This window comes from Onychomys torridus, chromosome 9 (assembly GCF_903995425.1).
Source record: "Onychomys torridus chromosome 9, mOncTor1.1, whole genome shotgun sequence".
In the NCBI taxonomy this organism is placed as follows: domain Eukaryota; kingdom Metazoa; phylum Chordata; class Mammalia; order Rodentia; family Cricetidae; genus Onychomys; species Onychomys torridus.
The window spans coordinates 58142224-58166373 of NC_050451.1; the positions used below are offsets into that span (position 1 = coordinate 58142224).

General features: G+C 47.0%; 1 protein-coding gene across 1 annotated transcript in view; it reads left to right on the plus strand.

Annotated features, from left to right (window-relative positions):
* Nucleotides 1–9512: 9512 nt before the first annotated feature.
* Nucleotides 9513–24150, plus strand: part of Pebp4 (phosphatidylethanolamine binding protein 4) — a 214911-nt gene continuing 200273 nt past the window's right edge. The window contains exons 1-3 of the mRNA XM_036198524.1: nucleotides 9513–9633; nucleotides 9667–9742; nucleotides 14942–15068. Of these exons, the coding sequence (XP_036054417.1) occupies nucleotides 9513–9633; nucleotides 9667–9742; nucleotides 14942–15068 (324 nt within the window). The remainder of the gene's footprint in view (nucleotides 9634–9666; nucleotides 9743–14941; nucleotides 15069–24150) is intronic.

Here is a 24150-nt window from a genome sequence, read left to right on the forward strand (position 1 = left end):
CTCTTTTTTGCTTAAAAATTTTTTTGAAACAGAATTTCATATACCTCATATTATCTGGCCTTGAATTTACTGTGCAGCAGAAGGTGGCTCTGAACTTCTTGATCCTCTTGTCTCCACCTCCTGAGTCCTAGGATTTACAAGTTTGCATCACCATGCCCAATTTATGTGGTGCTACAACCAAAACCATGGCTTTATATGCACTAAACAAGTACTCTACCAAATCAGCTGAATTCCACAGCCCCTATCTTTTTTAAAAGATTTATTTATTCATGTATTTTATGTATATGAGTGCTCTGTCTTCACACACACCAGTAGAAGGAATCTGGTCTCATTACAGATGGTTGTGAGCCACCTTGTGTTTGCTGGGAATTGAACTGGGCTCTCTGGAAGAGCAGTCAAGCACTCTTAACCGCCTCTCCAGAGCCCTCATCTTTTTATGCTTTATTTTGATACAAGATCTCACTAAAGTGCTGGGACTAGCTTTGGAACCTCCTCCATAGCTCAGTCTGGCTTCGATTTTGAAAGTGTCTCTAGTTTACCAGGTAGCTAAGATTGTGAGTCCCTGTTCTCAAGTCCTTTCTTTTCCTGGGAGGAATTCTTTGGAAAGAATAAAGTAAGTTGGAAATACAGGTGTGGTTATTCAAACACAGCAGGAGATCCAGGTTCTGAGACCTGAGCTTTGTCCTGAGCTTGCTCATTTGTGGCAAGAGTAGCTCCTGCCTCTGATTTTAGGAGAACTGTATCTAGGGAGGCTGGGAGTAAGTTCTTCCTTTGAATTACTCCAGCTCACACAGGGTGAGGAGGCAAAAGACTCCAAGGAAGTTTTCCGCCTGAGCCTTCCCGCCCTATGCACTCTCTCCAATGCTCTGTCTCCAAAGGCTGGACCCAGCTGTTGGACCCAGCTGTTGGACCCAGCTGTTTGCCTTTCTGACTCTTGGCCTCTGTCTGCAGCTTTCTCGCTCTGCCTCTGTAGTGTCCCTTGAAAAATCAGAGGAACAGGGAAAGAGCTGTCGGGCCCCCCTGGAACTCCCATGTTACTTTCTCCAACTGCCTTCCCAACAGCCAACTGTCCTGTGCAGCTTCTGGAAACATTCTCTTAAGACTTTGAGGCCCACTAGAACAAACATAGTGAGGGCACCCAGGACAGACTTCAGACCTCTGCCAGCTTCAAAACGGATCAAAATCCCCTAAGTGAGGGTGGAGGCAATCTAGTAGCTAATGCCCGTAGGCCAGGTAAGTGAAAACGGCAGTTTTGGCTCCTTGTGTGAGGTAGGGACTTTCCATATGCCAGAGGAGAGAAGAGGAGAGACTGAGACACAGAAATCTGGCCTAGAGAGGTGGTAGAAATTAGTGTCAAGGATAGCATTTTCTAACCCTCTCATGTCAGATGATTTGAATACATAATTTATAGTATTTCTGTGTTTGTCTCTGAGCGTAAATACTTCTCTAACCCTCTTTAGAAAGAACATTGGAATATTTTTCATTGCTGGGGCTCAGAGCTAGGCAAAGAGCATCAGCAACCATAGCAAGCTTCAATTCTGACAGTCTTAGCATGTGTCCATCCTTAGAAAAATTTTACTTAATGTATGCGTCTCTCTGTGTGTGCCACATGTGTGTAGGTATCCATGGAGGCCAGAAGAGGGCATTGGGTCCCCCGTGCAGTTGTGGATGCTAGGATCCAAGTGGTCATCTTCTGCAAGGGCAGCAAGCACTCTACACTGCTGAGCCATCTCTCCAGTTCTGTGTTTCCTTCTTTTGTGGCATTCTCATTCCTTTTGTGAAATAGGAATAAACAAACAACACAGCAACAACCCCCGCCACTTCCTCCCATCCTCAGAAGGATAGGGACCCAGAGACTGGATTTGTCCCTGCAAGGAGAAAGTGAGATTCAACTTGGGTGAAGTCCAACTGGTCTTTTCTGCTTCTGAGCCTTGTGCTTTTGATTTAAAAAAATGTCATTGACAAATCCACGACATTTTAATAACAGCTTCCTCCTGTGTTTTCTTCTAAGAGTTCTGTACTTTTTGTTCTTAGATTTAAAACTGTGACCCAGTTTTTATATGTGGTATATTCTTGGGCATGTGACTCTCTGGCTTTCTAGCTAACAATACCATGTGTTGAGATGGTGGTCTCTGTTTTATGTTCTTAGTGTCTTTATTGGAAATCATTAGACCACAATATATACAAAGGGTTATTTCTGAACCCTTTATAGACAAGGCTAGCCTTGAACTCACGGAGATCTATAGCACACTTTCTCTTGGGCCACCAACCAGCTTTCAGATCATAACATGGAGACTTACGATTAGCTATGAATGCCTCAGGGCTTCTCTCTCTCTCTCTCTCTCTCTCTCTCTCTCTCTCTCTCTCTCTGTCCTACTTTCCTGCTTTTTCGTGTCTGGCTTGCTGATGGCTGCCTGGCTTCTGGCCCCGGACATGTCCCTCTCTTTCTCCCTTTCTCCTCTCCTCTTCTCCCTCTTTCCTAGATTTCTCCTCCTACTTATTCTCTCTATCTTCCAGCCTTGTCTATCCTTCCTCTGCCTCACTACTGGCTGCTCAGCTTTTTATTAGACCGACCACGTGCCTTAGGCAGGCAAGGTAAAATAGCAACACGTCTTTACATCATTAAACAAATGCAGCAAAAACAAATGTAACAGACCTTTACACAGTTAAAGTAATATTGCAGCATAAACAAGTGTAACACTTCTTTGCTTAGTAAAAGCGATAGTCCACAGCATTTCCTCCTTTTTGTCTAAATAAAAAGGAAGGATTTAACTTTAATAGAGATCTACCTGTCTCTGCTTCCTATAAGCTGTGATTAAAGATGCATCCCACCACAAACCAGCCCAAATTTTTCTTTTTTTGATGTAAGAATTTCCTGTTCCTTTTTAAACAATTATTTATGTGATTGTGTGTGTGTGTGTGTGTGTGTGTGTGTGTGTGTGTATGTGTGCATTGCAGATGCCAGAGAGACATCAGATATCCTGGAGCTAGCTAGAATTAAAGGCAGTTGTGAGCTGCCCGACATTTTGGAAGACCAGTATGTGTTCTTCTTAACCATGGTTCCCTCTTTCCAGCTCCAGTCACTGTTTTTTTTTCTTTTCTTTCTCTCTCTCTTTTTTGAGACAGGGTTTCTCTGTGTAGCCCTGGCTGTTCTGGAACTCACTCTATAAACCAGGATGGTCTCAGACTCACAGAGATTCACCCGTCTCTGCCTCCCAAGTGCTGGGAATAAAGGCGTGTGCCACCACTACCCAACCATTCACTTTTTCTTACTGGTTTTATTTATTTTTATTTTATTTTAATTTTTTTATTTTCAGTGCTCTGAGAGCATGACCAGCTTTCTCTCTATCCAGTCTGCCTTGGTAGAGTGTGTTTTATTTTCATTTCTCTCTGGCTGTTTTCTGATCTCCCTTATGATCTCTTTGTCTGTTTACTGGTATGCTGTTGATGGACTGGGGATGTCCTTTAGAGATAGATGACTTGTCCAGAAGGCATGAGACCCTGGGTTTGGTCTCCAGCGTCACCAAAAATGTGTGTTATTTCATTTCAACCTGTTTGTGATTTTTTTTTGGCATTTCTTCAGGCTTGCAGCAAAGAGTCCTTTCAGGAGAATAGTGAAGTCTCCTACTATGATCATGCTATTTTATAGTTCCACTCCATGGAATTCAAAACACATGCCGTATGGTTTCCACACTTTATATCCATTAAGAATTGCTTTTGTAGCCTAACACAGTATGCGGGAGAACTTTCCCTGTGTTCAGTTTGAGAACATGTTCATTATCCTGTCGTTAGGTGAGCCGTTTGGGTTATCTTAATACATTCCATTGGTTTGCTGTATTGTTCAGGTCCTCTGTTTCTTTATTGAAACGGCCCAATAGCTAAAGACACTTGGTGCCAAGTCAAGCCTGATCAGAGTTCAATTACCAGGACCCAGGAGGTAAAAGGAAACTCCCATAAATTGTCCTTTGACCTCTACATGTATACCATGGTCTGTGAATTCCCCACAATGAGTAAATGCAATAAAAATAAAGAAACCCTTAAAAGTATACTATTGAGTTCTCTGTTATCATCAAGTTATCCATTTCTCTATTTAATTCTGTCAATGTTTGCAAACTCCGTATACTTTGGATTATTGATGCTTTGGATTATTTGCTATATCTTTTTGTATTATTGTCTGCCACTAAAATAAAATACTCAAGGATAGTTACTATAAAGAAATGGGACTCATTTAGATTATGGTTTTGGGGGCACAAGAGCATGGTACCAATATCTGCCTGGCGTTGGTAGAGAACTTTTGGGCTGCCTCATGTGGTATGTGGCATCAAAATGGCAGATCCAATGTAAGAGTTAGAGATCCATATGAGGCAAAAAGCCAGAGAGTTGCCTCTCAGACATACCTCTTTATAATAGCTCTCTTATGAAAACTAACCCTGGTCACTACTCCTCCCAGGGGTGGGGCCCTTAATCACTGAAACACTTCTCATTAGTCTCTGTCTTCTTTGTTTCCTTGTAGTTTTGTTTTTGTTTTCCTTGTTGTTTGGTTGTTTATCGAGACCATATCCCTCTATGTAATGTAGACAGGTCTTCACCTTTATAGCCCATGCCATCCTCCTGCCTCAACCTCCACACAGTACTGGGATTAATGGCAAGTGTTGCCACGTTAGACTATGCCTCCTAAAGGTTTTACATTTCTTTTTCTTTCTTTATTTTTTCAGTTATGAGTGTTTGGTGTCCCAGAAGGTGGTGAGCTGCTGTGTAGATGCTGGGAATCAAAACCAGGTCTTTTGCAACAAATGAGCCTTCTCTCCAGCCCAGGTTTTAGATTTCTTAGTTTCCAACATAGTCACAATGGGAACAGAACTTCCATCATCCACACATAGCCTGATATTAGCAATCTTCTTGGTGAATTGACTTTTTATGTGTATAGGTGTTTTGCCTGAGTGTGTGTCTGTACACCCCATGCATGCAGTTCTGATAGAGACCAGAAGAGGGTGTCAGATCACCTGTAACTGGAGTTGAAGACTATTGTGAGCTGCCATGTGTGGTTGCTGAGAACTGAGCCCCTGTCTTCCACAAAAGCTGCATGTGCTCTTAACCACTGATCCATCTCTCCATCCTTAATGGTGGTGATAGTTGTTTGTTTTGAGATGTGGTCTCTCTGTGTATCTCCGACTGGCCTGGAACATGCTAAATAGACCAGGATGATTTTGAACTTACAGAGATTGGTCCGCCTCTTTCAAGGTATGTAAAATCACACCATGTTTTCTTTACTCTAACCTGTCAATATGTAACTTTTTCCTCTAAGTTTTGACTGGAAAGTTGAGCAATTTTTATAACATAATTTTTTATTGATTCTTTGGGAATTTCACATTTTATGCACGTTATGAGTTCAGCTCATTTCCGAGTCCATCCATATCTACCTTTTACCTTTGTGTACTTCCTCTCCAAAGAAGAAGAAGGAGGAGAAGGAAGAGGAGGAGGAGAAGAAGAAGAAAAATTCACTTCATTCTTCTGTCTTCCCATCACATATTCCTTTGTCTTAATGGCATTGGGAGCTGCAGTGTGTCACACAGTATATATACCCTTTCGCACAAATAGCTTTACTTGCAAGGGTTCGATGCAATGAATTTTTGGTCTGATTCAAGGCCTCTGGCTTTACTATACCATCAGTACTGGACCCTCACTGAAACTCCTCTTGGATATCCTGCTGTTGCCCTGTGTCATAGAGATCCTGCAGTTATGCATGTTTCTGCAGGACCTATTCCTTCATGCACTCCAGCAGCTCATAGATGGGGTAGGTGTTGGGATGGTCAACTCAAAACCCTGGATGTGGGCCTAGGTGGTAGCCGAGTTGGTCAGACTCCATAGGGACCCCCATATTGTGGAATATTGTTTTAAGATGTGTTATGGGCTAGAGAGATGGCTCATAGGTTAAGAGCACCAGCTGCTCTTCCAGGGGCATTGAGTTCAATTCCCAGCAACCACATGGTGGCCTATAACCATCTATAATGAGATCTGGTGCCCTCTTCTTACTGCAGGCATGTATGCAGGCAGAATACTGTATATATAATAAATAAATAAATCTTTTTTAAAAAGATGTGCTACATCCATTTATGCTGTGAAATATTTCATAGTGTATAAATTTGCATAAATGATGCAAAGATGTGTTGCATTCTTTTATGTTGCATTTGTTTAACTCTGTGAAGCTGTGTTACTTTGCCTGCCTGAAACACCTGATTCATCTAATAAACAGCTGAATGGCCAATAGTAAGGCAGGAGAAAGGATGGGTGGGGCTGCCAGGCAGAGAAAATAAATAGGAGAGACAGAGGAACAAAGAAAAGAGAAGGAGAAGATGATGCTAGGCGCCAGCCATGCAGCCACACAACCAGCCACAAAATGAGAAGGAAAGAAAGGTATGTAGAATAGGGAAAGGAAAAATCCCAGAGGCAAAAGGTAGACAGAATACTTAAAGAAAAGCTGGCTAGAAACAAGCCAAGCTAAGACCGGGCATTCATAAGTAAGAATAAGTCTCCATGTATTTATTTGGGAACTGGGTGGTAAACCACCCAAAGAGTTAAAAACAACAACAACAACAACAATACCCACTCTTAAGACAAGGGGCAGCAGGGTCAGTTCTCCCTCACCCAAAATGCCATGGTTGCCAGGTAGGGGCAGAGGCTGCTCACCTGCACCCCTGCTTAGGGTCAGTTTTCCTGACCCCATGCCACTCTCCTGCTGCAGCTGCTGTTGAGGGACAGACAGGGCCAGCTCTTCTATGCCCAGGCCACCGGGCTAGCTCTCCTGAGCCCACAAATTGGGCAATTCACATCTAAAGTAGTCACTGATAGTCAATGACTTCTTTTGCCATTAAAAAAAAATGTTTTTAGCTCCCCTCACCTTATTTCCACTCTTCCATGCAGTCAGCATTGGAGTAACTTCTAATCTCCTTTTGGGTCTATTGTACAGGTGTGCTTCTTGGCTATCAGGCGGGTTACATAAGACCTCACAAAGTTATCACAATCCAATTTGAGGAATGCAACACAACCTCAATTACTTATAAAAACATGTTCTTGTGGCGCTCTATGTTGTCCTCCATTTCTGTGTTATTGAAGTCACAATTTATATTTTTATCTTTAGGTACTGTTTACCCACTAAAGACAGATGTATGGTTCTTTGTATTTATTGTTTTCAAATCTAGTATTTTAAAGGGGGGGGGGGTGTTACACACTAACGTGAAAACAGCGAGCTTTTGTTTTTGTTCATTATTTGCCTCTAATGGAGATCTTCACTTCTATCCTTCATCTGCTCTCACCTTTTTCATTTCCACCTAAACATTTGGCTCATCATCTCTTGCAGTATAGCTCTGCTGATAATGAATTTCTTCCTCATCTGTTTACTTAGCTTCATTGCTGATTTCTCCCTCCCATTTGGAGGATAGTCTTACTGGGTATAGAATTTTTGGTTGACTCTTGGTTTGTTTGTTGCTCATTTTAGCACTTGAAATACATTTTACCATTTCTGCTGGACTCCTGGATTCCTCATTGAGGAGTCGGCTGCTAATGATGATGGAGGATTCTATACAAAACAAATTATATCTTTTTCTGCTTCTTTCATTTTTGTCTTTGGTTTTCAGTAGTTCACACACATGTCTCAGTGTAGGCCTATTTGAGTTCATCTAGAGTGGGTGATGATGCCCAGTTTCTACTTCAGAAGTTTGACATGAGGACTGAGCGACTGAAGTGTCTGGCTGACCAGCGTTGTGAGCTCTCCCCCATGGCCAGGCTGTCGTTCCCTGCCTGGGCTTGGGACTAAATCTGAGCCTTGGGATAAGACTACAAGAAACCAGATTACATATATGGACCTGAGTGTGGCTTTCTCAACTCTTCTTAGACAGATGTGATTGAATAGTTTCCTTTCCAAAGCATCTCATCCCCTGACGCTCCTTCTGTGGTGTATTTCCATCTGTCGTCTCTGTTCCAGGTGTCTGTGGGTCCAAAGGCCCTGCTGTGTCTTTCCTCAGTTGAGACTTGAGTTAGATAAAAGTCTTGTGGGCTACCCCCAGATTGTTAAAGACAGTAAAGTTGATTCTGCCTTGTCCAGTTTGAGAAAGGGAACCAGGAATTCGGCCGCCGTCTTCCCCAGGCAAATGCCACGCTCTGGTTCTGGATGAACTATAAGCTTTGTGAGCACAAGCACAGCAATTAGTCCAGATGCCACAACCTGGCACTAGGTAGAGGAATGGATGGATGGGTGGATAGACAGACGGACAGACGGACATATGGATGGATGGATCTGAGAAGTGCTTAGCTTACCCCAAATGAGCACTTACTGCATGACTCCCTCTCCTTCCAATGCTTGACTCCTCTTTCCTTCTCACAGTGGTGTTGACAGTAACATCCTAGGATGGAGAGTCACGCATGCTTGGCATGCCTCAGAGTGTGAGACTGGGAAATATGTTTAATTTGTAGAACCGAAAGGAAGGATTTCCTGCTAGAGTTTGGGGCCCTGGAAGCGGAAGAGGGTTCCACTCAGAATCAAGAGACACAAGCTCCAATCTCATTTTCCTGAGTGAGGGTCTTTCGACTTGTTCTAGTGATGGGGAGTGATGTGGCTTAGTGAAGAAGAGCACCCCCCCCCAGTGGCTTGGCAGTTACTGGAGCAGAAGCTAGGGGTCCAAAGTCCACAGTCTCTAGGATCAACATGGTGGATCACACCTATCCAGGCTCTGCTGCAAGTTCTAATCAGAATCCCCTCCCTCAAGTCCAGCTGAAAGGCTACTTCGAGGGAGAGCAATATTTCATACCAAGAACACCAGTTCCCACCTCCCCTGAATCCCCACTTCCCCCCAATCCATCCCTCATCCCTCCCACTTCGCACCTCCCTCAGATTGGGACAGACTCTTCCTGCACACCTTCAAGCTCTACCCTGGCCCCCTTCTCCAGATACTGTTATTTGGGGAGTGTGTTGAGATCAGCACAACACAAGGTACAGCCGGACACCCTCTGTCCCCAGGTGACATTTTAGAATTGGTCTCTGGGTGGTGGCCCCATCCTGCATAGCAGCCCCTTTTCCACAGGGTTGCTCTGTCCAACCATCTCCACCTTCTGGGGGTTCATAGGCCCCGGAGACAGGTAGCAGAGAAGGTAGAGATAAAGCAGAACAGCTGAGGGATATAACTCAGCTAAAGCCCACAGCCCTCCCCGGCCTGGAGTCCGACGTGAAGCCCAAGGCACGGCCCTGAACCTTCCAGCCAGGCATGTTCTACACTCTTCCTCAGAGCTGGCAGCCAGAACAAGAGTGCCAACAAAGATGTGTCCGGCCAGGGAAGGGCCTCAGCCAGGACAGTAAACAGAGTCCAGCTTGGAGTAGGCCCCAATCCTCCCAAAGTACATGTAGCTGGAGCTCTGCCCACCAGGAGGATCCTGGAGTGGGGCCTAAGGGGGGAAAGAACCCCATGCACAGCATCACTTCAGTTTGTTTGTTTTTCTTGCAGTTACTTGGGTCTGCACCAATGAAGATGTGCGCAGTGGCCTTGTGCCTGTGCCTCCTTGCAGCGGCAGTATGGTTGGGCCTCTCAATGACAACATCGGAGTCCTCTGGAGGAGGTGGAGGAGGTGGAGGAAGTGGAGGAGGTGGAGGAGGTGGAGGAGGTGGAGGAGGTGGAGGAGGTGGAGGAGGATCCGGAAAAGGAAAAAAATGTGCTCCTACACCCTTGCCAAAAGCAGACGTCTCACTGTGCCGGTAAACAGAGCAGGCAGGGTGGGAAGGGGCAGCCTCCTGGAGTGGGCATCCAGAACTCAGTGGCACCGTGCCTTAGCCAGCTTTTGCGAGAGCAGGCATAAAGCCTGGAGACCACTTTGACAGAGGGTGATGGGGGAGGGAGAGAGTGTGCTGAGGAGAAGACCCTGTAGATAAAGCTAGTCATCAAGATTCACCCAGAAAGCCCCCTCCCTGAGGTTTCCAATAAAGTGGCCTTTTTAATGAAAAGAAGCCGTGCTCATCATCAGAGACGATTTTTATCTATCTATCTATCTATCTATCTATCTATCTATTTATTTATATTTTAAGCAGTAAGCCGGTGTGTTTTGCCAGGTAGTGAGCGTGGTCCCAGCCACAGGTGCTCCTCACTCTGGGTTGCCACCCGCTGCAGCCCCTGGAGTTCTGCACTCTCCTCACAGCCCATAGATCGGAAATGTGAGTCTTTGCTTCTCCAGACTCCTGAGCCTCCCTAGGTTTCCCTTTCCGTTGCTGCTTTTCTGCCATTCTCTCTGGCTGTTGGTGGCTGAGGAGACTTGCCACACCCTAAAATTACCTGAGAAGAAGAAACCTCCATCAGACTGGCCTATGGGCATTTACTTGATTAATTGACGTGGGAGGGCCCAGCCCACTGTGAATAGTGCCGCCCCTAGGCAGGTGGTCCTGGGTCCTGTAAGAAAGCAGAGTGAGAAGGCCATGGAAACAAGTCAGGAAGCAGTGTTCCTCTGTGGTCTCTGCCTCTAGGTTCCTGCCACGGCTTCCCCAACGATGGGCTGTCAAGTATATGATGAAATAAACCCTTTCTTCTCCCAAGTTGGTTTGGTCACTGATTTACCACAGCAACGGAAGGAAAACTAGGAAAGAAAACAGAACCACCAGCTAGAGACCAAGTGTTCAAACACATGAGCCTATAGGGGCATTTCTCATCCAAGCCTCAAGACCTTTGTAAGAGGTGGCCTTGGAAATGAAGACATGGCATGGACACGTCAGCCCAGAAGACAGAGCAATCTCTTCTATGCTGGATCTCTCCCATCGAGACCTGCTTAGCTCAGCTTCTAGCCTCGAGGGTGGTGCTTGCTCCTCTGTGGAGTCTGGCAGGGAAATTCTGGGATGTTGAACTTAGTAGTTGGAGGCGTGAATCCATGAAGGAGAAATGTTATTTCTGTTTCAAGTGAAGATAAATTATCATTAAGCATGATTTTCAGGGCAAGGCCTTACCTACATCTGGCAGAACATCTGGCTCAGTCTCAGAACTGGAACAACTATAGTTATCCATCTGACTTTGTTTGGTACCCTCCATGGCTGCAGCAAATGTGCGTGGATAGTCCTGTAAACTCTCCCGACGATGGGGAGCATCTCCCAAATCCATGCTGAAGATCTCAGCCCTTCGAAGCACCCCCTTACCTCCAGGCCTAGGGCTCTTCCTTAACTTCAGTCCATTTCCCCTCCTTTTGCTCAGGGAACTGCATAAGACAACTCCGCGTTCTTTCTTATTAAAGGAAAACATTCGGGCTGGAGAGATAGCTCAGAGGTTAAGAGCATCAACTGCTCTTCCAGAGGTCCTGAGTTCAATTCCCAGCACCCACATGGTGGCTCACAACCATCTGTAATGAGATCTGGCACCCTCTTCTGTATACATAGTAAATAAATAAATAATTTTTTTTAAAAAAGGAAAACATTCTTAGGTGTATGTAAGTTTATAAACACCACCCCCCCCCCCCGCCGCCCATGCTTCTTGGCATATCTTTCTATGTGAAGTAACATAGTAACATGCTGTCTTTCACACACTGGGCTGACAGTGCCCTCTGGGTAAGATGGGTGGGCAACAAGAACACGGAGCTGCTACCCCATCCCCTAGCAGGTCCTGTCAAGCAGTTTCTATGGCTCTGAGCCCATCCACCAAACAAAGCTGCTGACATCAATTGTTTAACCCTTTCAGTTCCACTAGGATAAACGGGGGACCTGCTATGGGGCAGGGAGGCCCCTCTGTTTTCACCTCCTTCTGACCCTCAGTTTTTCCCAAGTCCCTGCCACATGTAGACTGTTTCTCTTTTGTGAGAGAGTGTGATTAGTACCTCAGGCAGAAGTAAGCCAAAGAGCCTTTAGAATTGCTATGGACATACAGGAAAAAGAAACATGCCTTTAATCCCAGCACTCCAGAGGCAGAGACAGTGAATCCCTGTGAGTTCCAGGACAGCCAAGGCTATACAGGGAAACACTGTCTCAAACAAACACGAATGAATGAATGAATGAATGAATGAAAACCTATTGAGAGCTGCTGGTAGCAAAAGTCCATGGAATATACAGCAATGACAACTAGAGTTCAGAAGGTCAACCTATCATACCAGAACTAAGGGTTCTGTTAGAGGAAAGCATCACACAAGGTGTCATGGAATTACTGCCTTTTGAATGAACTGGCTGTTTCTTGTTGTAAACTTCTTGTGCAATAACAGCTATGATTCTCCCCATTTACTGTGCATCTCCATGTTATGTGTACATGTAATCTCATGATTGCATCTCAGTCTTGGGCACAACTTTCCCTATACATGTGGGGTAATTGGACAACTGGCCCCAGCTGTGTTTATTTTTTATTAACATACATCTGTCCAGGGCCATTCTCCGGACAAAAGTAGTTCAGCAAAGATTCCTTTTTCCAAAGACAGAACTGCACATAGATAAACATCAGCTCATCTCACTCACAGACAGAGAAAAGAACCACTAGCAATTAAATCCTCAACCCCTTACCTTCACCCTGGGTTATTTACACAGACCCTAACTTAAGAGATTTACTGCTCACATTCCTGGGATGATGTTTGAGCCACTTGCTAGATACTGAGTTAAGGCCGTTACTTCCCGCTGACCCAAGGAGATTGCCTACAAGGCCAGACAGGCAATAGGTGCCAAGCTTCTTTCTTGTGCAAATTAAGTTTTAATTCCTCCTCAGCCAGGTGCTACTCCTAGATTTTCTCCTCAGCAATTGCTCTGAGTGAAAGTGCTCTTACTAACCAAATCTACACGCTCTGACATAGGTTGCTTAGCCACCTAACATATGTCCCCCTCCCTGTCAGAAAGCAGCTGCAGCCGGGACAGTTTACTTTCTTGTGACTTACTGACCCCTAACGTTCTACCTAGCATTTCTAGATCATAGTTTGAGCATATAAATTCCCTAATTGATCTTAGTCGTTAGTTGACCCTACCAGAGAACGCCCCTTCAGTCACTCCCCTTTTGGGTTGTAAATGGAAGCTGACAATTGCTTTATATGTGGGTCCTTACCACCTCTCTCTGTGACCCTGAAAACTTCAAGCCTCTCATTACTTTGCCAAAGAATTACTGCTTGGGTATATATACTGGTTCTCTGAGAGCACTGGGGGAATGGATGGAGAAGAACAAAGATGAGGACGGAGATGGAAAGAACTAGATAGAGATGAAAGAACAGCGGAAGGGACTGAGAGCAGGAGGGACTGAGAGGAGCTAAGTATGAGAACAGAAAAGAAACTGTGCAGATAGAATTTATTTAGAAGAGTAAAGTTAATGGACTAGAGAATTCTGTGTGCTTAGATTCATCTGATATCTCTCAGATTAGTATCCTTAGTCGCTTGTGGCATCTGTTGTGGACCCTGATAGAAATCTCCTCAAGGCAGGCACTTGGGGGGGAATTCATTAAAAACCTATTCCCTAAGATGTCTTCAAACACTGCCTAAATCATAACATCCAAAAAGAGTGCTGTCCACATGCAGAAAGTTAATGGAAACAAATAACACTCTTGAAGTGTTGGTTTGGTCAACTCATACTAATTCTTCCACCTTCTGGCACCACAGTGACCATGTCTAGATGGTGGGGGTGCCCACTCACCAAAGCACTCTATGTTTGGACCAAAGCAACCCATGGACTCAGCTGCCTTTGCCCAAAGCTGCTGGAAGGATAGGGGACAAGGAGTTGGAAGGGTCATGTGGGGCTCACTAGGAGACTGCCCTGAGCCTCTTCTCAGCTCTACTCTGCAGGAATTCTCCTGAAGATACAATCCTTAAATTATATTCTCCATGAGTGTCCTCCAGGTATGACCCCCGCAGGGCATGGTGGACTGCCGTAGGCGGCCGTTATCTATCTTGGGAATAGCTCAGCTGCATTGGGCTACTAGAAAAGGCTAGGGACCACAATGCCTACTCTTTGTGTAATAAGAATGTTCTGACAAGTTCATGTGTCCTTATAGGTCAAATTCGATCTATTTTTTTTTTAACTGCACGGATGTGGTAGGGTTCACATCTATGGATGCAACCAACCATGAATGGAAATGTCTGGGTGGGAGGATTACCTCTGATCCAGGTGTGGTCACACATTTGTAAGCCAAGTACTCAGCAGGTTGAGGTCGGAAGACAAGAGCCCAAGGACAGCCTGTCTCAAAAAGAAAAAGAAAAAAGGCAGGGACTATGGGAGTATAGCTCAGTGGTAGAGTGCTTTCCTGGTATGTACAAGTCCCTGGGTACCACATACACACATAAACATATGCATGCATACATACATATACACATGCATGCTCATAAAACATGCATACATAAACAATATATACATAAACATATATACACATGTATACACATACATATATACACAAATACACACATGCACTCATATACACACACACATTGCTGAAGTATTGAGCATGTGCAGACTTTTGTCTTCATTTCCTCAAGGACACTACTGCACAGCAATTTTGCTTGTGTGTATCATAAACAATATAAAGATAATCTGACTACACAGAAATATGTGTGTGTGTGTGTGTGTGTGTGTGTGTGTGTGTGTGTTAATGCAGACATCATACCATTTTCTTGAGGGACTCGCATATCTGAGGGTGTCCATGGGTTAGGTGTCCTGGAAGGAATCTCTGGGCACACCAAGGATGACTACATTCTTCCTGGGCCACTCACAGTGTGCCAGGCTTTGCTCCGCCCTCTGACCAATGCCGTATCCCTACACCAACCCTATGGAGCAGGCACTATCCCTGTGCAGGCAAGAAGACCTAGGACAGTGACATCAGGCCACTCTTGGGTCACACAGCTAGTTAGCAGCAGATTTAGAATTTAGTCCCATTTAACTCTGCATGCCCAGGGGTGCTAGACTGTAGCCTTGTGAGTCCCAGGATTGGCTGGAAACTCTGGCATGAAGTGGCTGCCTTCTTCTCTCCACAGGAACCTTGAAGTTTCCTACCCAGAGTTGGGGAACATCAGCTGCCAAATTGTTCCCAAGTGCAATCAGTACAGACAGAAGATCACAAGATGGCCCCAGCCGAAAGTCAAGTTTCCTGCTGCCTTGGATGTGAGTGAATCGGGTTGGCTGAGGGAGAGCGGTCCTGGATTGCCTTTGGCTCACTGTTCTTGGGAACTTGGAGCCCCAATGCAGAGCCCCCAGGGCCAGGTTTGCAGGAGGCAGGCAGCTATTGCTTAGGGCAGTGGTTCTCTACCTTCCTAATGCTGCAACCCTTTACTACAGTTCCTCGTGTTGTGGTGACCCCCCACCTCCAGCCATAAAATTATTTTCACTGCTGCTTCATAACTGTAATTTTGCTACTGTTGTGAATCATAATGTAAATATCTGATATGCACATAGTCTTAGGCGACCCCTGTGAAAGGGTCATTTGACGCCCCACAAAGGGGTCATGACCCATAGGTTGAGAACGACTAGCTTAAAGGTTGTGTGGAAACTAATATATTCCTGTAGGAAGGAGGGGACCTTTGGACTCATTAGTTCATTAATCCCAAGAGTCTCCCCCTGTGTGTTGCTATTGCAGCAGGGATCCACTAGATGGAAGTGTCGACTGCCAAGCTCCCGGTCTCCCTCCTGGGAGGAACAGAAGGCTAATTAGGAGAGTCTGGTTTCATTGGGTTTAACTTGATTGTGCTGGGATGTGGACACATAACAGAGAAGTGACTTCTACTGTGTCAGCATGGAGGTGAGGGTGGGATTGAGAGAAAAGAGACTTGATACAACCAAGGAGAAACCAGATTCCTGCAGGAAGAAGGGTTGGTGGAAGGAGGGCAGAAAGAAAAAAAGGGGTGTGTCCTCATGTAGACCTGGTACTTTCTGAAAACATAACAGACTGGTGAGAAGGTAAAGCCAGGCTACCGTGAAGCTTGCACCAAGATCACTTCATGCGTTTACACCGTCGGTCCACTGAGTTCTCTCATCAAGTCTGGGGATCCAGCCAGTGCTAAGCTGGACAGCGGCAGCGGCAGCGGCAGGCTCAGCACGTAGGTCCGTCCAATGTCCGACTCTAGAACCCTTGGGCTCCAGCAGTCAGTTGCTACCAAGGGATCTGAGAGGGACTTGGGGGGCGGGTGCTGGAGGCAAGTTGCTCTGGTGAAAATGGAAAGGGGATGGGAAGGACAGTAGGGATCGTCCTTAAAGACGGTGGTGACTGGAGCTTCCTTGAAGAGCTGAAGGTGACAGCCATAGAGTGACAGGTAGTGCTGGAGAGGAAGTAGGTGTCCTACTGGAACAGGGTACCTCAAAAGCCAGGCAGGGGTGGGAAGGACTTGAGTCTTCAGATAGAGGAGGAAGGCATTTCCTCAGAAGGCAAGCATTGGCACGTGGCTCAGCAGAAACAGCACCTTGTTCCCAAAGTGGCTGAATTGAAGTCACCAATGTGACAGCAGGGGACTTGACCAGGGAGATCCCACCCCCACCCTGCCAAGCAAGCTCTGAGGCCTGGGAAAGAGTGCCTCAGATATGGGGCAGGCCTCTGTGCCCCCATGGAGGTCCCTGGACCTTTGCACAGGCCTCCCCCATCTTTAGGCCTTGCTTCCTCCTCCAGGAAGCCTTCCCTGACTGTTGGCTCTGAACCTCACTTCTATCCTTGCTGATAATGTCTTTCTCCAAGCTCTTTAAATACCCCCTGCCTTCTAACCAGGGCATCTGTGCTCTTTCTCTTGCTCAACCTTATCTCACACCACAGCAATTGCCTTAAAAACACTTGATTTACCTACAGTCCCTGCTGGCATGGCAGATCCTGTACTGGCCGATTGGGTAAGAGGGAGTGAATGAAGAAGTGATGGATGGATGGATGGATGGATGGATGGATGGATGGATGGATCAATGAGTGATGGATAAGTGAATGGATAGATGAGTGGATGGATAAATAGATGGGTGGACATACAAGTGTATGGATGGATGTACAAATGGACAGATAGATGAGTGAGTAGTTGGATGGATGGACATACAGATAGACAGATATATGAGTGAGTAGTTAGATGGATGGACACGTGGATGGATGAACATGTGGACAGATGGATGTGCAGATGAATGGATAGGTGAGAGAATGGGTGGGTAGATGGATGAATGAATGGACGGCAGGTATAAAGGCATTACCTGGTGTATAAGCTATGAATGGTAAGCCCCACTGCTTGCCAGCTAAGCTGTTTGGGGTCCTGGGCATTGTTGAGACCAGGGGCACAGGAAGAGATTCTCTTCCCAGGTGGAGCTAGCTAAGAATGGGAATGGAGAACAGGAAGGGGATTGGAGAAGAAGGTCAGGGGTCCTCAAAGGGCAAAGGAATTCAGGAAGCAGGATGCCTCCCTGTGATCTGTGGCTGAGAGCCAAGGGCCAAGAGCAAGCTGGTTAGTGGATGCTTTTCTCTCCTAGCGTTCTCTACCCTGGAGTTCCTTCTAACAAACATCAAGTGGCCAACATTTTAAAATGCATCCCGTTCTCCAGTCAAGGAAAACTGAAAAGCCCTGAGAAGCGTCTTGACTAAAGCTTATTCTTCACCTTAAATCTAAGCAGCTGGAATCCTTTCAAAAGGAACACGTTGCCCTTAAGTGGGGGAATATGTGCTACCTTAGAGCAGCAGAACAAAAGGCACAGTGCTCTGTCCTGCTGTCCCTTAGACTTCCAATCAGGAGCCTGAAAGCAAGTGACCCTGAATGTTCTCCAGAGCTGAGAAGGCACATCCGCCTGCCAACTGTGTCTGCAGCAGCATGGCTGTGTGGCCGTCTCCTAAGGACCACCTCCTTGCTCACATTGTGGAGACACATTTCTCAAGGGCTAGCAATCTGGAGACAGGCACAAGGCATGGGCAGCCACAGACGGCCTATAGGAGGGCTCAGGTCCGCAGGCCTATCCCAGCCTTCTCTTTGCACACAGAGTAGGAGTGTGGGGCCTGCTACAGTCACAAAAGAGTTCACTGGGGGAATGACACAGGGCTTCAGGAACCCTGGATAATTCCAGGCAGGGTGGCTCCTGGGGGAAGGGACAGATTTACAGGGTCTGGAAGCAGGCCTTCCAAGCAGAGGGGGAGTATACATGCATACAGGGACTGCTGCCTGTAGGCATTCGCTCAAGGGTCTGTGACCACACAGCAATCCACATGCTGTGTGCTCAGCACCATGTAAGTGATGTTGATTTAAAGATAGAAGACGACGCCATCGCTTCCAGAATACGTGGAGGAGGCAGACAGGTAGCCGCCACACAGAAGGATATAGGGGACCTGTGGGCATTGACTAGTGAGGGACAGACAGCAGCTGGCCACGTGGAAAAGTGAGGCATGGGACGCAGCGGGATCCTGACGTGGAGCCAGGATTTTGTCTTGAAGCCACTCTCTCGTGTTTCAACTGAGGGTTGTGAGCAACTTCTGAAGGGCAAGGTCACAGGGTGGGGGAGGGGAAACTGAAGGACCCCCCATGGGAATGTAGTAAGACGTCACGGTAGTGGTATTCTTAGGGTGTTGTGTCTGTGGGAATATCAGGAGAAGGGTGGCGTGGGTGTAATCCTCAGGTTTCTGGGGGAGATGGGCGGGTGGGTTTGAGTGAGGCAGAATACCTGGTTTATCACTCCAAACAGGATCTTTGGAGAACGGAGGCAGCATTGTTTATAATCATGCCTGGATGCGGTCTCATTGGGCACAGTCCCAGCACACAGTAGTGCACACTGATCCTGAGAATGTCACCTCCATCAGGCAAGGGGCACAAAGGAAGCCTTAGCTCTCCAGGGACAGCACCTGGCAGTAGCAGCTTCTGTTGTTCAGCATCTGAGGACCATGTGTGTGGAACAGATCTGCAGACAGACACACAGCCTTGTCTGACTGATGTCAGACAGAAAGACTGGACAAGGTGCCTGAGCCAGGTCAAGTTTGTAGACCAGTGGTTCTCAGCATTCCCGGTGCTGTGACCCATTAATACAGTTCCTCATGGTGTGGTGACCCCCAACCATAACATCACTTCTTTGCTACTGCAGAATTGTAATTCTGCTACTGTCATGAATCACAATGCAAATACCTGATATGCAGGACATCTGATATGTGAACCCCAATGGGGTCACGACCCACAGGTTGAGAACCACTGGTATAGAGGCAGCCTCTCAAGGATGTGGCAAGCTTAATAGGTGCTGGCCAGAGGTGCCAGATGAGATAGGTGGTGGAAAGTACATTGGAGCCAACCATGAGGGAGTCCTTGGTGGCCCTCGTGAGGGCAGAGAGAATGAGAAGTGGGTATTGTAGAGTAGGCTGGTTACTCATGTCAGTTGGCTGAGAGACAAAGACACACAGGAGGAGTATTTAAATCTGACAGGACAGAGCAGGTAGGTAGAGCAATGCCAGACTGGGGGAATAGAGAAGGCTTGGTTCTATTGGAAACATTCCCATGAAAACAGACAGTAGCGGCAGTCAACAAAGAGACTTTCAACTGGCTCCATATACCTTGGAGCTGACTGGACCACACTCGAGGCAGGAACTCCCAAAGGCCAGGAAGCGGAAGAGGAGGAGCTACCAGCTCTGGGGTGAGGGCCCTGCATACTGGAATTCCGCCAGCCGAGCCCCAACTCCAGGGCATAGACATGATGTGGGAAGGATCTTGGAAATGAGGGAAGGGCTTTGGGCACAGAACACGAGGGATGCTCATGCTGTTGGGCAGGACAAGAAAGGAAAAGGAAGTGAAGGAGAAGGTGAGAGGCAGTAGCCTCGGGGTGTGTGTGTGTGTGTGTCATGGTGTCCTTGTCCCCTGTCTTCCCCCAGATAAGAGAGGGAATAGTACCACTGTAGAGCAGAGTTCTAAGTGCAGAAGATAAAGTGTGACAGGATGCGGGGACCACCTAGATATTTTCTCATTACCTAGTACCTAACCAGAGCTTAGTAAATGGTACCGAGTTGTATTGGGTGTTATCCCAACAAGAGACTGGGGTGGTTTGCAGTTTGTCTTCTGAAAGGCAAAAGGGAGGAGAAAGACAGCTTTCTGAGGCCATGGGATGCCCGTGCGGTCGGAGTCAAGAGCTAGGGGCCCAAGATGGTGAGGCCACAGAAGCAACAGGCAGAACTGAATCTGGTAGGCAGATGGGAGCATCAGCCACAGATGGGGATGAATCTTGGAGACTCTGCTCATTCAGGTGTCACTGTCTTCTTAGCTCGAGTGGTCCAACCTGTCTGTGTCCCACTTCTGCCTAGGCTACGTGGTCATCCATTGGCTGGGGGCACTTCTGGACACAGCAGAGCCAAGTGCTGATGAGGGGGCCAAAAAGTCCCCAAAGACGCCAGGTAGATTAAGTAGCCCTAGACAGCAGACAGACCCGTTGCTCTTTCACATATATAATCTTGTCTCTAAAATCTGCCCTGAGAACATTGCCTAGCATTTCTGCTTGACTCAGGGTGCCGTTCACCCATTGATCCATGCATCTATCCATGAACCCACCATTCTTTCACTCCACCCATGTATCCATCCACATCTCTGTTTATCCAGCCATCTATTTATTGGAACTAATCTTGGTGGAGGTTTGCTTTCTGCAACTCCCGCCAGACCAGACACTATTGCAGGGTCAAGGGATGCAGACAGCACACCCCTGCCCAGACATCTCAGAATAGTGAGGATGTTCACCATTACCGTTTCATGCTCCTTAAACACTGAAAGTTGAGTGGAAGCTATAAAACCATCCACAGTGGATCTGGGAAAAGAGCTCCCCATAAACCATGGGTAGTAGCACATACCTGTCCATCCCATCAAAACTCAAGGTCATCCTCAGCTACACACTGAGTTTGAGGCCAGCCTCAAAAAACAAACATCTCCAAAGCTAAAAGCAAAATAAACCACATGCTTAGTGACCCATGTTTTTCTCTAGGGTGGCAACTTTGGTAAGCTCCTTGGTCTTGACCTTTTACATAGTTTTCTTTATTCCCTCCACCCTGCCACCAACATCTTTCTTGTTGAACTCAGTGTTTTAGGTCTTGCAGAACTTCCAGCCAGACCTGAGTCTAACCCCAAGGGTCCCCCAAACGGCCATCCCAAGCAGCAGCTGGTGCTTGCTCAGGAACACAGCATCTGATGTCTGATCTCAGCCCAGGCTCCCAGTCAAGGGTTGGGGAAGCATTTGCAGATGTTTTTCAGATCAAATAATGTCTCTTTGAACAATTGTGTGGGCTGATGCATGGAAGTGCACATGGGACCTGAAAGGAGAGAGTTCAGTGGGTTTGCATCTGGTTGAGAAAAAAAGGCAGGAACACGTGTCTGCATCTGGGGCTCTTCACTGGCTGGGATCTGTTCACAGTGGTCTGCTGAGTTTCAGCAAAGGCTTTATATAGAGTTTTTTTTTTTTATACACTTTATAGAGTGTCCAGCCATTGTTGCGGCCATTTAGAGGGTGGAGCACATGCATCTCCACCACAACAGAGACTTGTTGGTTGCTCTCACTAGAGAAAGAAGGTGGTAGGTCCAAAGAGGAGTTTTGAGAAAGGTTTGGCAGATTTTTAAGAGATACAGGGTGTTATTTATTGTTCACACTTGCACAGTTGGTGGTGAAGGGAGGCAGGAGCTGAGCAGGGACAGTGACAGGAGGAAGTGCCGTGTGGATGGTTGTCTGTTACCCTGACTTTAAAGGTTTCTCTCACTCTGCAGGGACCAGTGTGCCCCATCACTTTGGGGGAGATCATTGTGCATCATGAAGTCTGTCTGACCCTAATTACAGCCTTGTGGGCACCATAAGCAGGCTGAACGGGTCTCGGGGCCTCTGTTTTGAAAGTGAGGAAATGATTGAATGGACTTTAGATTTTAGATCAGTTTTAGATTTGCAGTAAAATGAAGCAGAAAACCCAGAGTGGCGCCTGCTCTCCCCCTGCTCCTATGCACATAGCTGTCAATACCCATCTGTGTCCTCCAGAGCTGGTGTTGCACACACCATGGTTTTGTGGACTCCTCGTGACATGCAGCCACTGTTACAGAGTAACCCAGACGAGTAAGCTCGCCACCCTAAGGACACTTTGTACTCTTCCTGTTTATCCCTTCTCCCGCCACCATGCCTGGCAACCACTGATCCTTTCACTGTTTCCAATTTGCCTTTTCCAGAGTGTTACATAGTTGGAATCATTTTCAGATTGGCAGAGCCTCTGTTACCACTGAGAGTCCTAACTCCAGGTGGCAACAGTATCTTCCTCTCCAGAAAATACCATCTATCTTTGCTCAAGCCAATGGCCAACTAACTGCCCCCGGGCTCAGCTTTTCTTCTGAGGATTGCTCTTCCTTTAAACGGACATTTCTACCAAGACTTTGATGTGACCAGAGGACCACCCACTTCTGCCCCTAGGGCCAGTTCCAATGACCTCCTTTTTGTTTGTTTGGTTTTGTTTTGTCTCTCCAATGAGAATATAAACTTCTCCAGAGTAGAGATGTCTGTACGCCTTGGAAAGAAACACGATCATAGGTAGTTCTCATGAAGTGAGATTCATGCTGCAATACGAAGCAGAGTGCAGACCACCGGGAGTTTTGTCCCTTGGTAATAACAGGGTAAGCGTTATGATTTTCAAAGCACTTTCTCTGTTATGACAATCTTTTCTGTGTGCTCCATGCCATACTATAATTTCACATTTCTTATCTTAGATCAGTCCCCACAGACAGGCTAGACAGGTGTGGGGCTCTGTCTGAGGGAATCTGAGGCCCAGAGGGGCATAGGGATTCTCCCCAGATCCCCCAAGAGAAGGCAAGTGTGGGCTCGGGGTGTAACTCAGTTGGTGGAGTTCTTACCTCGCATCAGTCCTGGGTCTTATCCCCAGCACTGAAAAAAAAAAAATAAATGTGGTAGTGTGTGTCTATAATCCCAGCATTCAGGAAATGGAGACAGAATGATGAGTTCAAAGTTATCCTCGGTTATACGGAGTTCAAGGGCAGCCTGGCCTGCATAAGACCCCGTCAAAAAGGGTGCATATTGACCTAGAGCTCTGTACCCGTTGGCTTGCTGCCTCCAGGCCTCATCTGAGTCTCATTAGTACCTACAACATGGAGACCAATGCGCTGATGCCTTGGCTTGTAAGTCATTTGCTATTCCCTGTATCTTTCCATTCCCACCGTGCCTGGATGCTTAGATGGAGGTATTTACTGGCCCTCCTCCATGCTTCCAGGCTCTGAGCTGAGCACATTATGAACAGAACCACACTAAAGTCCTGGTGTTACCTTGGACAGTAGATTCTAGGAGACCGAGGCACGGGAAGCTTCCTCAGTATGAGAGTCCAGAATTGAGCTCATGTTACTCCTTACTGCTTTCTGGTGAGGAGAGCGAGCACCACCCCATGGAGGGGTGCTCTCCAGGGCCCAGCTGCCACCCTCCTGCTGTGAGTCTGGAAGCTCCCCACACTGCACGCCACCCACCCCGCAGCCTGCATGGCCCAGTCCCTTCCCATAGTGATGGAAAGAATTCAGGCCCTAGTTGCCCAAATGTCTCCCCAGGTTGAGGGAAGAAGCCAGGACAGGAAAGCAATACAGGCGGATTGCCAGGTTCCCCGGGCCCTAGTCACTTCCTTTTACAGCTATGTGATTGAAAATGTTCCAGAAATGTCAAGTGCCTAAACCAAGGGGCAGCTGGGGTAGGCTTGGTGCAGTGCAGAGGTGTGTGCAAGCTGAGGACCCTGCATTTCTTTGCTGTTTGGGGAGTCTGCAGGGACAGAGTGACATTTAGGTGTCTAGGCCTATGTTCTTTCCGTCACATGGGAATGTAGAGGGACTGGGCCATGGGGCTCAGGGGAGTGTGCCCTCCACCTAGACTTAGAGCAGGAGAGTGTGATGAGAGAGGAGAACTCAGAGGTGCTCCCGGGGTCCAGTTCCCCAGCCTGCTTGTGGGTCGGAGGAGATGGCCTTCTGCTCGGTCTGGGGCTGCAATTGGAAGAGTCACCACCAGGGGGAGATAGGTGACCGTCTTCCCTCCCCAGATAACCCAAAGCCTAATGCCTGGTTAGGGCCACAAAGGCAGGAAGGCCCCTGCAGTTGGAGGAGAGGGGCCCATGAGTGAAATGACAGAGTCCTCCATGTGGGTCTGGTATGAAGCGTTAGGCCCCAGGCCCTGCCGGGTCTCTCTTGTCACCAGTGGTGTGCGAAAATGCACTTCTGTTACGACAATGCAAATAACTAGAAATGGAATGCTTTCCATTGAAAATGCC